Source organism: Mastigoproctus giganteus, chromosome 12 (genome assembly GCF_048544385.1).
Source record: "Mastigoproctus giganteus isolate SK-2022 chromosome 12, ASM4854438v1, whole genome shotgun sequence".
In the NCBI taxonomy this organism is placed as follows: Eukaryota; Metazoa; Arthropoda; class Arachnida; order Uropygi; family Thelyphonidae; genus Mastigoproctus; species Mastigoproctus giganteus.
Genome location: NC_143586.1, coordinates 45,564,643 through 45,581,253, shown reverse-complemented (window position 1 = coordinate 45,581,253; position 16,611 = coordinate 45,564,643). Strand labels below are relative to the sequence as shown.

The 16,611-nt window shown below is 37.6% G+C and overlaps 1 protein-coding gene across 1 annotated transcript in view; it reads left to right on the top strand.

Moving 5' to 3' along the window:
* LOC150077006 (serine/threonine-protein phosphatase PP1-beta catalytic subunit) overlaps positions 1–7,006 on the top strand; it is an 88,516-nt gene extending 81,510 nt beyond the window's left edge. The window contains exon 8 of the mRNA XM_090386687.1: positions 6,232–7,006. Within this exon, the coding sequence (XP_090242813.1) occupies positions 6,232–6,330 (99 nt within the window). The 3' untranslated portion in view covers positions 6,331–7,006. The remainder of the gene's footprint in view (positions 1–6,231) is intronic.
* The last annotated feature ends 9,605 nt before the right edge of the window (positions 7,007–16,611 follow it).

Below are 16,611 nucleotides of genomic sequence, written 5' to 3'. Positions count from 1 at the left end.
TCTCCGCATTCTTTGTAATTCTCGGCGTTGCCTCATTTAGGTGTGTAGCACGTGCAATATCACATGGTCTTTCATTTCGCTCAAAGCGTTTCAAATTTCATATTTTTTTCTCTGTCGACAGAGGCGGACTGGCCATAAGCCTTACCGGGGAAACCCCGGGGGGCCGGTGTGATTTTGGACATAAACCGTAGTATGAGGCCACTATAAATTTTCCCGGGTAAGAATTTTTGACCCAGTCCGCCTCTGTTTATCGATATTGCTTTTTTTTTTTTTTCTCTCTGAATCTGCAGTGTCATCGCCAGGACGCTTCCTTTTCACACCTTTTAAGTATTTTACTATTTTTAGGGAATAAAGCGCAATTACAAAACGAGGAGGCACGCTTAATACACATAAACAAAGGTGCGCACGTGTGGCAACTGAATAAACAACACCGTAAAGGCCGAGATACACTATTAACACCCCACGTTTTACTAAAGCACATTTCTGGGGGTTACTACCATAAAACAATAAAAACAATTTCCAGTTTCGTTTCTGCTAGTGGAATCTGTTATAAACTCCATCTAATTGCATTTGCGATTATATCGAGCTGGAATTGTGTTGGTTTTTACGTTATTATGGTGAAATGTGTTTCCCCTTCACTGATATAAAACACATAAATACATTTTCAGAATCTTCATTCCTATCGTGTTGCGTTCGGTTGGGGTGATTCCGCGTTCGACTGCCATTTCTTGTAAACACAAAGGCGAATCGTGTATAAGCGAATTCGGTTCGTGTTATATAAGATAACGTCCCCTATTTATAAATCGTGTATGATCAAATTCGTGTAGTGTAAACACGTGTTATATACGAGGACCGACTGTACTGTTAAGGTGTAATCAATCCAGTTTGCTTTGTCTCTTCCTTCTGGCTGCATCTCAGTGACTTAATTTCTGAGTACATAATTTTCTTAACACTATGGCCTCCTAGTATAAATGCATAATGAATTATGCTTTTATAGTCAGAAAATAATATTTTACCTTGTAAATATGAATTTATTCTTCCTTGGAAACATGGAAGACTTAGCAAAGAGAATTGATATTTTGCCTGGTGTCTGTTAGTCACAAAGATAAAATCCTCTTTCATTTCCTGGATTGTTACCACAAGTTTCAGTGAGCTCTTTGAAAGTTTACATCTTGTTTCCATCAGATCTCCTATTAAAAAAAACTTATCAGCTAAACAGCTTCATAATTTTTAGAGTGCATGTAACCATTCAAATATCTTGCCTCTTGATAAAGCTCTTAAGTCATATTTTTCAGTGATGATCTTTGCAGTCTCTATGGATGATTTCTTCAACAAAAAGCAAAATTTTATAATCTTTTTCAAAAAAGAGCCCAAAGTTTCCTCTGTGAATCTAAAAAAAAAAAAGTGATAATACAGAATCACTTATCATTAACAACAGATGAAATAAATTCTAGACATTCTAGTTTATAAAATAATTTTTTCTTATTCAACATTGAAATAGTCCTGAGATAGATGATATTGCAAAATGCAGTACCACCTGTCTCTGTCTATTACCATTGTTGATGAATTTCCATACATATACTGTTCATCTCAAACAGTATACATATGGAAACATATGTTCAGAGTTATTTTCAGAATCTCTAGTTTTGCTTAGGGGAAGGTTTCCAGACCAGACAGCAAGGAATGAGCAAAACCCCCTTAACTCAGGGATGCCGATCATCCATAGTAGATACTGGTAAGCCTCTGGAGAATCCTCATTCTATAGTGGAAGCCTTGGGCAGAGGTTCTCTTTGTACTTATTACTATTAATTTGAAAAAAACTTGTAAAAATAACATTCAGAATAACAAAGTTCAACACTAACACTTATACATATATATATATATGTTTCTTCTTTTTTCCCCTTTTAATTTTTACTCTTAACAGATTATTAACTAGGATTAGTATTTCCAGTGTTGTAAGTGTTTTGGGTGTGGCAAGAGCTGCATTAATTCCCCTGAATTTTAAGTAGCAGTAATCGAGATTAAAGTATATTTGAAATAAAGGTGTCCATAAATTATCGATCACATTATAAATGATTATTAAACACAAACTAGAGCTGCTCAAAGTGTTTAATATACCATTGTGTAGATTTTACAAGTGTTGATAACAGTTGAGCCTTACAATAACCATTAAACTGGCAACAGAAAATGAGTGTGTATTATGATTTGTTGAGTTTAAATATGTTGTACAGTACAAACGTGGTACTGCTGGGAATATGGAGGTGAAGGACCTTCAGGCAAGTCCATTAAGTGATGGGTAGAACAGTTTAAGGTAGCTGCCAGTGTCCTGCATAAGAAGGGGTGGGTCGGTCTGCAGTAAGTGTCAAGAATGTTGAGTGCATTTGTGAAAGTTTTACACACAGCCCAAGGAAATCTGTCCATAATGCTAGCAGAGAACTGGAAATGCCCCGATTGACCATTCACCAGCTTGTGTAAGCATTGAAACCAGATTATCCACTACATAAAAGAATATTTGTTGTGTGGATATACTCAATCAGATTGAAAATTTGACCCCATACAGCATAAGGCAATGTTTCGGGCACTGGAAAGACAAGGCATAGATACCCCATATATTATGATTTTGAAGAAAATATGAGAGTGCTACCTCCTTTATTAGACTAGACAAAGACAGTAGGAAATTTAAAATTGAGAAAGGAGTTCGACAAGGAGACACTATCTCCGAAGCTGTTTGCTGCTGCCCTTGAGGAAGCTTTCAGAAGATTAGACTGGTCACAGAAAGGAGTCAATGTGAACGGAGAGTACCTAAACCATTTACGATTTGCAGATGACATTGTGGTCATAAGCCATGATCCCAAAGAATTAGAGGAAAATCTTAATCAGTTATGCACAGTTAGTAAGGATTTTGGACTAAAGATGAATATGGCTAAAACAAAAGTAATGATGAACAAGTATGCCACGGAAAGGGAAATAATGATTGAAGGAGCAGTAATTGAAAAGGTGGAGTCATATACTTATCTGGGACAAGTTATTAGCTGTAATAATGATAAATGGCTGGAAGTCAAGAGAAGAATAAATTTTGGATGGATAGCATTCAGGAAATATAGTCACATACTGAAGAGCAATATCCCAGTTTGTCTGAAACGTAAAATAATGAACCGATGTATACTCCCCACCATGACTTATGGAAGTGAAACTTGGGCACTCACCAAAAGAATGGAAGAGAAGCTGAGAACTACACAGCGAAGAATGGAACGAATTATATTGGGAATAAGACTATTAGATAAGAAGAGAAACACATGGATTAGGTAGCAAACTCAAGTAAAGGAGATTCTTATCAAAACTAAAGAACTAAAATGGTCTTGGGCAGGACACATAGCTCGGAGACATGATGACAGAAGGACTAAAAAAATAACAGAATGGTACCCAAGAGGAGCTAGAAGAAAACCTGGAAGACAAAGGCGGAGATGGATAGATGAAATTCATGAGTTTGTGGGTAGTAAATGGAGGCCAGTGCTCAAAACAGAAGGAACTGGAAAGTTGCTGGAGAGGCCTTCATCCTGCAGTGGATTGAAAATGGCTGATGATGATGATGACTCAATCAGATTGAAAATGACAACTTCCTGAACAGAGTTGTCTTTGGTGATAAGTCCACCTTTCACCTGTCTGGAGAGAGCAAAACCCCTCATGTATTTGGTGATTGCAAATGGGATTCCCAAAATTGAATGTGTGGTGCACCCTTTCCTCTAATGAGGTGATTGGTTACAGGAAAGGTCACACTTTTTTCTTTGCTGAGACTACATAAAAAACAGCAGCGATTACTTGGACTGCTAGAGTATTTTGTGATTCTGCAGGTGACAGAACATCAGCCAAACATTGTTTCAGCAAGGTGGTGCTCCTCCTCATTGGGCTTTGACTGTGCAACAATTTCTAAGTGAGTATTTTCCAGTCCAATGGATTGGATGGGGAGAACCAATTCCTTGTCCCCCCCCCTTACTCACCAGATATAATCCCACTGGACTCTTTTTCAGTGGGTTTATGTAAAGGATCAGGTGTATCGTATGCTTGTTTCAAATCTTGATGAACTTCGCAAGCAAATCACTGATGCATTTACTTCTGTGATGCCCCAAATGCTAGAAAATACTTAGCATGAAATTGTAAATCTTTTGGACATCCTATGTGCTACAAATGGTGGCCATGTTGAAACTTAACTTTTTGAGTTGTCCTTTCCATTTGGGTGGGGGGGCTGTTTGCTGATCTCTTGTAGTTCCTGTTATATAATAATTTGTAATGTTCTCTGTGATTTATGGACACCCTGTAGATTCAATTGAATTTTGAGTTTTTAACTTTTCAGTAAAGTAAGAATAGTGTAGTTGGACAACACTACTTTCAAATCAATATTCTATAGATTTTATTTATTGTTTCCTTGAAAAATGAATGATCAACAGGCACATGCAAAGAATTTTTTCAAGCAGCTATTGCTATTTATTTAAATTGCATTGCCATTTCCATTTTAATAAATTATGTATAGTGAGAAATTAATTGTTCTCTGTAGCACTCTTATCATGAGTCTTTTGCTCTAAGGTTGCTTCATTGGTGTAAAAATAAAGTTACTTTTTAAAGATAACCTAAGTTGCTTAAGTTAACTAAATTTAACTAGTGTTTAAATTAAAGAATAAAATCACAGAGAAAACATACACAAAACATTACTGTCAGACTATTAATAATAAGTAGATTCTGAATGCTACCTAGGTGAAGCAACATTAAAGTGTCATCACAGTTCTGTTATTAGCAGCAGTACTGACCCTGACTCAGTGTTTTTATAGTTTTTTAATTAATTAATTTCATTTTATATTTATATTTTATAAAACATGCATTTAATATACACACAGAACTTTTTACACAGGCTAGGTCTTAATTCTGTATAAAAAATTACTATGAAATGCTTCGGATTAAAAAAAGGTTCCTGTAATCAGGTCCTGTTGTTGGATTGATGTAATAAAAATGATTCAGTCTTTGTTGGAAGGTTTGATAGCAATTAAATTTTAGAATCGCTTCCTAGATCAAAGCCCAGACTTGTAAATGTCACTTTAGAAACCAGACATTTTCCAGTTTCAATCTTAGATGTTTAAATCAATAGTTGTTTCTGAACATGTATGATATATTTCATTCTTAAGGTATCAGGTGTGATTTAAACAATTCTTGTAACTTGTTAGTGAGCAAGAAAATACTAGAGATAAATATCATTAGATAAAACAGATAAAATCAATTAAGAACTGATAAGATGTTAAAAGCGGCAAAAATATATAGAGCTTTCAAAGCCTGGTGCATCTTCATCAATTTAAATGTGTTTAAATGTATACAGCATCCAACTGTTTAAATAATGTAGGTCTTCGTGGGACTTACATGACAACTGGGAAACAATTATGTTCTAAAATGATGGTGGGGGGGGAAAGAATCGGGAAGAGATTGCACTGCAGCACTTCAGGAAAGATAGTACAATGAGATAAATAGATACAAAATTTGATGCCAAGGTACTTGATTTAAAAATTAATAATAATAATAAAGTAAATTAATAAAAGGCACCATTATCTAGTTGACTTGCTAAGATCCTCTGTTTCACCACACAGACAACTAAGACTGGTGAATGAATTCATTTTTACTGCCTAACATTAAAATGGCAAGTAATGATCTGTTTTTATACCAAATATCAGAACTAGATTTAAGAATATTTTACCAAAATTTTCTTATGCAGGTATACAAACAAGACTGTAAAATGTGTTATCGCTATCAGTTCATGGCAAATGACATTACCAAGATGTTAGTGAGGGTTTCTCTCTCTTTTTGAAAAATGTGACACTGTTGATGAACTAGGCCCCCAATGTCATTATATGGGCTCTGATGACAACTGTTGACAAAAATAGTGAAAATGAAAATTGTTTAATATGAACTGATACATAGCATATGAAGTTAGAATTTTAAAAATTAAAATAGCTAATGTTATTTGGCATTAATTCCTTCAGTTTTTTTATATGTTTATTTTATAATTTTGAAAGCATACATAGCTCTGTAAAAATTGTAATTCAGTGTTCCTTTGAGATGTGTGAAAATTGCTAAATTTACTCCATGAAAATAAATTCCTGATATTTTCACATTAGTACAAGATATCAATAATTAGCCATATAATTTAATTTCAAGATTCTAGACAAAGTGTAAATTTTTTTTTTTTTATAGATTTTGAAGCCATCAGAAAAGAAGGCCAAATATCAGTATGGAGGACTGAACTCTGGGAGACCTGTTACTCCTCCCCGTGGACCTGTAAAGAAGAAATAATGTCATCCAGAATTCGTAGTATTACTTCCTCTTCTGTTTCACAATACTGTATACTATAAACCAGCCGTGTGCAACTGTTTAGGGATACACATACATAACACTTGTAGCTTCACTGGATCTGCTTTCTCTTCAGTATGCATATGAAACTTCTCTTCATTCTTTGTTTTGAAGGAACTGTGATTTGTAATGTTAGTGTACAGTGACATTTATTCAGTGTGTACATTCATATTCCACATATGTTGCACATGACCTGAATAAGTTATTGTAAACAACAAGAATCCAAGATATTCTGTCATTTTGCAGAATGAAGTTTTTAATAGTTTTAAATCAAGTGGAACAAAAAGAAAATTCCAGTTTATTCAAAATCATTTTGACCTTGAATGTTTGTGGTGTTTCCTTTCATCATTTTTGAATTTTCTGTTTTTGCAGTTTCTGTGTTTAAGTGTAGAATTTCATAATTGCATCACCATTGTATATGAGAAATTCCATTTGTAGTACAGACAGAATCGTGGTTGTGTTCATCCTGTCTTGTGTAAAAGGAACTGTCAGATAAGAGTTGCCAGTCGACCTGTGTTCTCAATTTACATGCTTTTGATCAGTCTTCTGGCAGTGTAAGTACTTATTGGAATAGCATGTAATATTTCTTAAATGTTAAATAAACATAAATTAATGTGTATTAGTTTGGGCTTTTTTTTTTTTTTTTTAAGGACAGAAAAATGCACTGTGGATTTGCAAAATATAGTTGAAGAAAGACTGCAGTATCAAAATGCACTAAACCCATAGATTACTTTTAGCATTTACTGACAGCTTAATAGTTCAAAAACATTTTTTCTCTTCAATTTATTAACCTGTTACACATAATTAAGACAATTTTACTTTTCTGTCTTTTAATTTGCCCAAAAAAAAAGGGCATTGGATCATTTTAAATTCTCAAACTACTGAAATACCACAGAGTGATTTTTAAAAAAAAATGGTTTGTAGTAAATAATTCAAGGAAATGTAAAAAATTATCTACAGCTTTAACCAATGCTATGATTAAGGACTTTACAGTAGGATGTGCTGCATGCTTTCACTCAGAAGTAAAAGTAGTTTTCGCACATTTATAGAATATATGCAGATCCAGAGTATGTCACTGAGCATGAACAATCAAAAGTTTGTCCTCACCAAATTCTACTGACATTCATAATTGAGAATTAATGCAGAGTGATCAATTTGACAGTGAGGAAACACGTCATATGTTCTATTTGTAATGAAATGTCTTCATCAGCTTTAATTTTGTTAGTTTCAGGCATTACTGGTCTATATACCTATGAGCCAAAACATTATGACTACTCCTTTATCCACAAGTGGATGCATCTCACAGCACCTAGAAGTGAGATCACTGTCGCAATATGTACAATGACCGTATGGGTAGTCAGTAGTACCTGTCAGTTCGTCTGTACAAAGCCCCTGCAATGGGGAAAGGGAAGGAACTGACAGTTTGAAAGGAAATGCTTTTCAGTGCTAGGAAGGTGGGCCAAACTTCTCAGCACCACAGGCATTGTCGGCTGTTCAACGACTGCCATAGTGAAGGTGTAGCAGGAATGGTCCGAAGAGGAACACATAACTGCCCAGTATGCCGGGACAGGGAGCCAACCACTGTTGATGATCAAGGTGAATAGCAGTTGGCATATGCTACTCAGGACCCAACAGACAACTCACAATTCTTCGATTTAAGGCAGACTGCAATCAGGAAACAGAGAATAGTTCTGAGCACACCTTGCTTCAGTAGACACACTTGTGGATAGGCCTACTGAGTAAGCAATTTGTCGTGTGCCCATGTTGGCCGATGGCACCTCCGTAGGAAGGTGGGCAGGAGCAGCAATTCGTAGCACACGCTTCTTGATTAGACCAGGGTTCAGGCCCGTGACCAGCTAATGCTCCTAAAACCCAAATAACAACAATGTTGGCCGACTGTCATCGGCACCTCTGCCTGCACTGGGCATAGGAGCATTCCTAGACAGTGGGCAAACCTGGTCTGGTGAATCAAGGTTACAGCTCCATGCTCATGGATGGGCGTGTATTCGATAGCAAGCAAGTGGACAGCTGTGATATCATGTGTTGGAGGGTGGTTTATGGACATAACCGGGTCCCCTCATCCCCAATGGACACTCCCTTGCAACCAGATCCTACCTCAGCATTGCTTCAGACCAAGTTTTGCCCTACATGGTGACTGTCTCCTGGTGGAACTGGACTCTCAACAGGACAATGGATGTCACGTGGCCTGCATTTTCCAGGAATCATGTTCAGGCATCTTGCGTGCTCCCCCTGGCAGCCAAATCCCCCCCACCACAACCCCTTTGAACATTTGTGGGATATGGTGGAATGTAGCATTTGCCAATCCATGCTAGAGCCTTGCTCCATTGCTGAACTCAGGTATATCCTGTCAAGCTAGTTCAACATACCCGAGGACACCTTTCGTGGTCTTGTGAAGTAGATGCCAGGCCGGGCACAATTGGTTATCGTGGTAAAGGGCAGCCCAACACTAATAAGTAGGTGGCAATAATGTTTTGGCTCATAAGTCTATGTTAGAGTAATTTGCCTAGATCTATAAGAATAGTTAGGGGTGGGTGTAACATAGAGATTACATTATGTGATCAAGAGCTCAAGGGCAACTAATATTTGGAAAACGATTAAGCATACCAGCTGTTCAGATTATCTCCCTCGCAGGTAGCACAGTTGGTAGAATTACCATCCTTCCCGCACCGGGTGGAAAAGACCTGAGTTTTAATCCCAGCGATAACTGGTAAATATAGGCCTTTTCCCAACATGTCTATAAGTTAGTTGGGTCTAAGTGCAGTGGAGCGCAACCCCCAAAGGGGTAGTGGAAATGTTTAAATAAATTTATGTTTTGTGTACATAAAAGCTAAAAACCTGTTCTTAAAATTACTTTTTCAATACTGTAGGTGTAGAGACCTTGCTATTCGAACTAAGTCTGAGGTACGAATGAACCCTACTGCCCACCGTGTCAGGAATACACCTTAATTTGCTCACTGACTATAGACACACAAAAAGCAGCTGACTAGTGTGACTTGTCAGTATGTGTTGATACTTCACAGTTCTACTCAATTAATCCCTTCAGCTGTTAATTCATGCTTCCTACAGCACAAATTCTCAAATTGCCTAAAGGCCAGAGGTGCAAATGTGAGGTAGTAGTAAATATACATAGCAAGTGTGTTGCACGCAGGCAGCACTATGGTTTTTTTGGCCCCTAGGCAGAATTGTATTTGGCGCCCTTGAGATACTTTTATTAAATATTATAATAATTTTGAATTTCAGCACCCCCAGACATTAGCATTAGTAGAGGCATACCACGCAAGAAAGTGAGCTTATGCAGCATCAGCCAAAAAAAACCCTCCCATTTCACCCCTCCATTCATTCCAAATACCTGTCCAGCTCAGCCTTAAATTTATTTAGGCTATTAACTTCCACAACAAAAGGTGGAAGCCTGATCCACCAATCAACTACCCTCTGGCTAAGGACAAATTTCTGCACATCTATTCTACGGCTATCTTTCCTCAATTTGAAACTGTGCCCCCTCAGGTTCTTAGTCTGAGCAAAAGGAAGAATCCCATCAGCATTCAGCGTGCTCAACCCATTTGAGGCCTTATACACCTTAATCAGATCACCTTCCGCATAGGTGCCTACTCTCCAGGCACTGAAATTTGCAGAACTTAAGCCTTTCTTGGGAAGAGCAACCCTTTGTTCCCCTCACCAATCTTGTTGCCATTCTTTGTACTCGTTCTAGCAACTCTACATCCTTTCTAAAATGAGGCCTCCAGACCTGTACACAGTACTCTAGGTATGGCCTGACCATTGCCTTGTATAACGGGATAATCACCTCAATGACCTGCCCTAGCGGCCCATCCGCACTGCTCAGTGAACTTCATATTTGACTGCACAGTTATCCCAGGTCTTTTCCACTTCCCTGAGTTTAGTACCACACAGTTGGTACGTTTCTCTTTGGTTATTGCTACCCATATGCAGTATTTTGCATTTGTCAATGTTAAACTTCAGTTGCCACCTCTCAGCCCATTTTCCCACCATATCTAGATCCAGTTGGGGTAGCATACTGTCGTTAACAATCCTGCCAACCTTTGTATCATCTGCAAACTTGGACATTAAACCTGATATACCTTCATCAATATCATTGATAAAAACTGAAAACAACAATGGGCCCAACACCAAACCCTGGAGAACTCCACTAATAACATTTGTCCACGAAGAGCAGTGTCCATTGATTACCACTCTCTGTCGTCTCCCACTCAACCATCCCTTTATCCATTGTAGCAACTTACCCCTAATGCCATACCTCTACAATTTGTACAGCAGTCTTCCATGTGCAACAGTATCAAAAGCTTTCCGGAAATCCAAGTGTATGATATCAAAATTATTTTTGGCATTCAGTTCCTTTGTGACCACATCATAGTATCCAATCAAATTGGTCAGACAAGACCTCCCTTTAACAAACCCATGCTGTGTCTTAACTATTACTGCAATATTGTCTAGATGATCCTGCAATGCTTCTTTAACCAGTAATACCATTATTTTCCCCGGAACAAGTTAAACTACCAGGTCTGTAGTTACTTATGTCTTTCAACCCCCCTTTGTGAATTGGTGATATATTTGCACACCTCCAGTCCAAGGAAGCTCTCATAATTATGGCTAAGGGTTTGCTTACTTCCTCTGCTGCCTCCTTTAATATAATTGGATAGATTCCCTCCACTCTGTTCTTAGTTATTACAAAATCACTTAGCTCCCTGTTAGCATTTGATAAACTTCTGGCACTCCCCTCATTGAATAACTCCTCATGTGTGAATGTAGATGCAGAAGACTCATTCAGTTTATCAGCTACCTGAGCATGATCATCAATAGTCAACCCACATATGTTGTGGTCCAATCTGATTAATCCCTTTCCTTCTAGAGTTTACATAAATAAAGAACTCTTTGCATCCTTTGCCCGAGATTTCTCGTAATCTGCATTCGCCTGCCTAACCTCCTTTGTGACTTGATTACAGACTAGTTTATACGTGCCATGGGCTTCTGTGTCACCTGATACTTTATATGCATCCCATACATTCTTCTCTGCCACAAGCCTGATTGATTCGTCTGACATCCATTTAGGCCTAAATCTTGAACAGTATTTCTTAGTTGGAATGAAAAGCCTAGTAGCTTCCAAAATTAAGTCCCTGAAGGCATTTAAAATTCAACATAATTTAATAACTGTCTTAGACCTCTATAGTCACCTTTACGAAAGCAAAAGCCCTTCCCCCTTAGCCTTGATAATAGTTACATCTTCAAGTAATTCCAACATCAGTACATTGTGATCGCTGTCACCCAGTGGTTCCTTTATCTGCAAATTCTTAATGCACGAATAATCACTGCTGATAATCAGATCGAGAGTATTACTCTCTCAGGTTGCTTCTCGAACATGTTGCTGTAAAAAACAGTAGTCCAATAAATCCACAAAAGTCTTGCTTGTGTGCAAGTGACCAACCCACAAGTTCCAGTCAATATCTGGAAAGTTAAAATTCCCCATTATAAGACATTCTGATTTACTGACCCACTATTTCTTGTTAACTCATCAGATTCGTTAGGCCTATAACACACCTACTCTCATTTTTTCTTTCCCGGTGCTTATTTCACACAAGACTCGGCACTACATTGTCCACCAAAATCAATTGGGTGCACTTCCTTAGATTTTGTGTTTCTTAACTAACAGCATAACCCCTCCTCCCTTCCTGTACACGTCGTATTACCAAACTCTAATTCTGCATTGCTTATATCTGTGATGCCACGTCTCTGATATCCCAACAATATCTGCCTTTCATGTCTTGATTAGCACTTCAGGCTCATCAAATTTATTAACTATACTCCTAGCATTGGTGTACATGCAAGTACACATGCACCTGTTCCCACTCTTAGTTACCCTGACACAGCCCATGTATTTACTTGTTCCACTATGACTCCCAGCAGTCCTGGAAATCTCCATTACATTGCTTTCCATGCTGCTGCTCATTCTAATAGAAGCAGTGCAAGAATCACTTTTGCCTCTGCCTGTGACCGCTGTTAACTTTTTAGTCTGTGTAACCCCCCCCAGGCTTCAGTTTTCCGACCCACCTAACACTGCCTCGATAGCATCAGCAGATATTCTTGCACCCTTTCTATTTAAGTGTACCTCATCCTGAGAAGCAGTCTCTCCTGTCAACAAGCACAGACCATGCGGAAAAAAATTCTACCCCTTGAGCCTTGCACAAGCTCTCCAGGGCCGAATTGATCAACAAAGCTCTCATCATATACTCTCTCCTATCGTGTCTGAGCAGAATTGCAGACACTTTGACATTCAACCTAACTCTCGACTTTTTTTCAACATTGACTTGTACTTGTTGAGTAAATCTGCAGATAGATCTCTTACTTGTAATGTCATTAGTTCCAACGTGTACAACAACATTAAATTTTGCCCCTGGCTGACATGCCCTGGTCCTGTTCCACCTATCCTTCTTCATAGTATATTCCCCATCTCCCTGACAATAGTCACCAACAATAACTAGTTCCTTTTGGACCAGTGCATTCTGCCTTGGAGATTGGCTCTGTTTTGCCTGATGCACAGGAGTGAGCTCTGTCATTGAGCTATGCAGCTGTGAGAGCTTGATGGGCCCTCATATTAATTTATTTAAGGGCATTTACCCTACACCTCAAGCTCTCATAGACGCCCATCAGAATGCTGAGTTGGCGCCTAATTTCTTGACACTCTAGACACATTGCACACACAAAGGCATCCTCCTTGGGTAGATCATGTCCTGTTTTAGAAAGGTCGGCAAACATTTCACATTTCACACATTTTTTGAGACTGGCACGTTGGAGAATCGCCCCCTTCATTTCTCCCCCAAGTCACAGCACTCTCACTAGTCTGATCTTTGCTTTGCAGCTTTAGTCTGGATCATGATTTCCGTTTAATTACAATTTAATTAACAATGAATATTAGTAAGATTAATATTATTTTTGATTAATTGATACTATAATAAGCTAACAGATTCCTAATACAGTGCTTTGTATTACACAATCTAGTTTTACTTTATACCTTATGCTATCAGTTCGAGATATATATACGTTAAGCTATTTCTTAACGTTGGCGCCCCTATGTCCTGCTTACCGTGTTACTTCGGCCCTGGTTGCTATAAGGAAAGATGAATTTGAACAATTTTAACTAATGCTAACTAGTGAAGTAAAAAAAAAAAATTTTTTTTTTTTTTTTAAGCATGTATGTATATGTTATCTATCTTTAGTTAAATGTGTAGCCAGACTGGTGGAACAGTAATCAATCTTTGACAAGTCTAAAAAAAGGGGTGTTAAATGTGGTGAAAAAGAGAAATTTTTGGTACTTTATGTACCAAACTGAGAAATACAACACGAAATCACTAGTGGGTGGCACAGACTCATGTTCGAATCCAGTTCATGATTAAACGGTTTTAAAACGAAACAAATTAAGAACTCAAGAAAAATAACTTTTGGTAAAGCTTGCTTGGCCTGTTACCTTTTGGTAACAGGCCAAGCAAGTCATTAAAGAGCCACTGAAACTGGCAGAATGTGCACAGTTCTGTCAGTTTCAGTTGAGAACTTACCAGATGTCATTATAAAAGCAGAAAGAATTGATGTACAGTGATCCTTGGTTAGAGAACTGACAAACATGCAAGGAAGCTTGAAATATAACAAATTATCCTAGGTCATGCTTAGCATTTTAACAATTCCTCAGAGCAATACTAAGCGTGAGAGAATATTCAGATCTCTTTCTGGCAAAACTTTAGAAGTGTACTGTACTGGTAAACAATCCTATGGTTGTATTTTAATATAAAATGTGTACAGGAACTCCCCGACTTACGTAATACTCAACTTACGGAAATTCAACTTTACGTGAGTTTTTGCCAGCCTGTACAAACTTTAAAAAAATTGTGGAAACATATTTTGCATCCCGTAGGAATAAATTGGGGTATAGTGAAAATATAATGTAAACCCAATGATAATTATTTTATTTTATTTATTTATTTATTTTATTTTACTTTTTTTTTTTTTTTGTAATTTGTTCCAGGTCCTTGAAAGTTGAAAATTTCACTATATTTCTAAACTATTTATCTCTCTAAAAGGTCATATTTATAATGGAAATTGCACTACTCTTTCAACGTTATCATATGTTCCCATTATAAGAATCAATTTTGAATGCCTTTGTGATATTTTTCTAAAGCATGTTTCTGAAGGTCACGACCATTAAACAATGAAAACAATTTGCACTTTCCGGTTTATTGGGCCTTTCTGTTCATGCATCTAATTATACACTGGTAGTAAACTCTATCTTATTGCATTTGCGATAAGATAGATTGTGTGAGTTTTTACGCTATTATGATGAAATGTGTTCCCCTTCACTGAAATCTTCAATCATATAAAAAACAAATTTTCAGAAACTTCTCTTCATTCCTATTTATGTATTAGAACGATGAAGGGAAAGTAATCAACAGAATGTGCAAGTGGTAGTACTGCCAGGAAATGAAACAAAATTGATTTAGAAATGAAGATGAAAATGATTAAGAAGTACAAAGCTGGACAAAGAGTGTCATCTATTGCAACGGAATTAGGTCTCACTGCTTCAACAGTGAATACTATTTTAAAGGACAGTGTGGGTATAAAAGAACATGTCGAAGGATCAACACACTTAAGATCAACAGTGATCACAAAACAGCGTTCAGGTGCTATATGGAAGATGGAAAATCAGATTCAGAAGTGAGTGCCCTTGAGTGAGTCTAATGACCATTCAAGCAAAAGCAACAAGTATTTATAAAAATATTAAGGATAAGTATGGTGAACCCGAACCCAAGTTCGTGGCAAGCAACAGGTGGTTTAATGGGTTCAAGTTGGTTTCCACAACGTTAAAATATGTGGTGAAGTCGCCAGTGCTGATTCTGCAGCTGCAGAGAAATTTTGTGATGTGTTGGAAAAAATTATTGATGAAGGCGGCTATTCAACACAGCAAATTTTTAAAGGTGACAAGACTGCTCTGTATTGGAAAAAAATGCTGGATCGAATATACATTGCCAAAGAGGAAAAGACAATGGCAGTCCATGGCTTCAAAAGATAGGGCCACGCTCCTGCTTGGGGGATAACACAGTGGGAGATTACAGATTAAACCACTGCTTGTGTACCATTCTGGAAATCTTCGTGCATTTAAGGCATCAATGAAATCACCCTACCCGTGCATTTCTGATAGAACCAGAGAGCATGGATAACAATATCTCTCTGATGATTGGTTTAAATGCTGCTTCATTCCCAAGGTTGAAAAATATTGTAAAGACAACAACGTTCCTTTCAAGATTTTGCTTCTATTAGATAATGGTCCTGGGCATCCTCCGCATCTAGATGATTTCAGTTCAAATGTGAGAATCGTATTTCTACCGCTAAACACGACTTCACCCATCCAATCTATGGATTAGGGTGTTATTTTGAATTTAAAAGCATACTGTTTACGCACAACATTTGCTCAGGCATTGTCTGCAGTAGACGATGATAAAAATTTGACATTAAGAGACTTTTGGAAATCTTACAATATTTACCTTGCCATCTTAAATTACAATAAGGCCTGGATGGAAATTACTAAAAGTTGTTTAAATGCCGCATGGAAGTAAATATGCCTACGGCACGTAAAAGGCTTCAGAGGATTTGAAAACGACGAATCATACGAAGAGGTTACAGATAAGATTGTAAAGGTTGCAGAGTTCTTCAGTAGGAGGTTGAGGCCAAAGACGTAGAGGAGTTAATAGAGGAAGAAGAGAAGGAATTATCCAACAAAGAACTTATTGATTTGTAGGCAGCGATAGTGAAAGAACAAAATGCTGACGAAGCCCAAGATGAACCAAATGAAGAGCCGAGACGCTTCATCACCAGAGAAATGGAATTTCATGAAATTGCATCGGCAGTGGCAAGGTTTGAGAAGATGGATCCTGACAGTGAACGATTGTTAAAAGTTAACAGAGGGGTAAATGATATGTTTGCTATCTACGATGAAAAAAAAAAGCAACCGTCCAGTCATCCATTAATATTTTCATAAGGTTAGCCAACCACTTCTAAATCTCCACAGCCCTCAACTTTTGCAGCGGTGTACTTATCAGCTGAAGACGTTGATTCTGGCAATGGTTAAGTTGCAGGCTTTTATAATTTTTCCTGCACATGAGATAAAAACTTGAATAAATACAATAA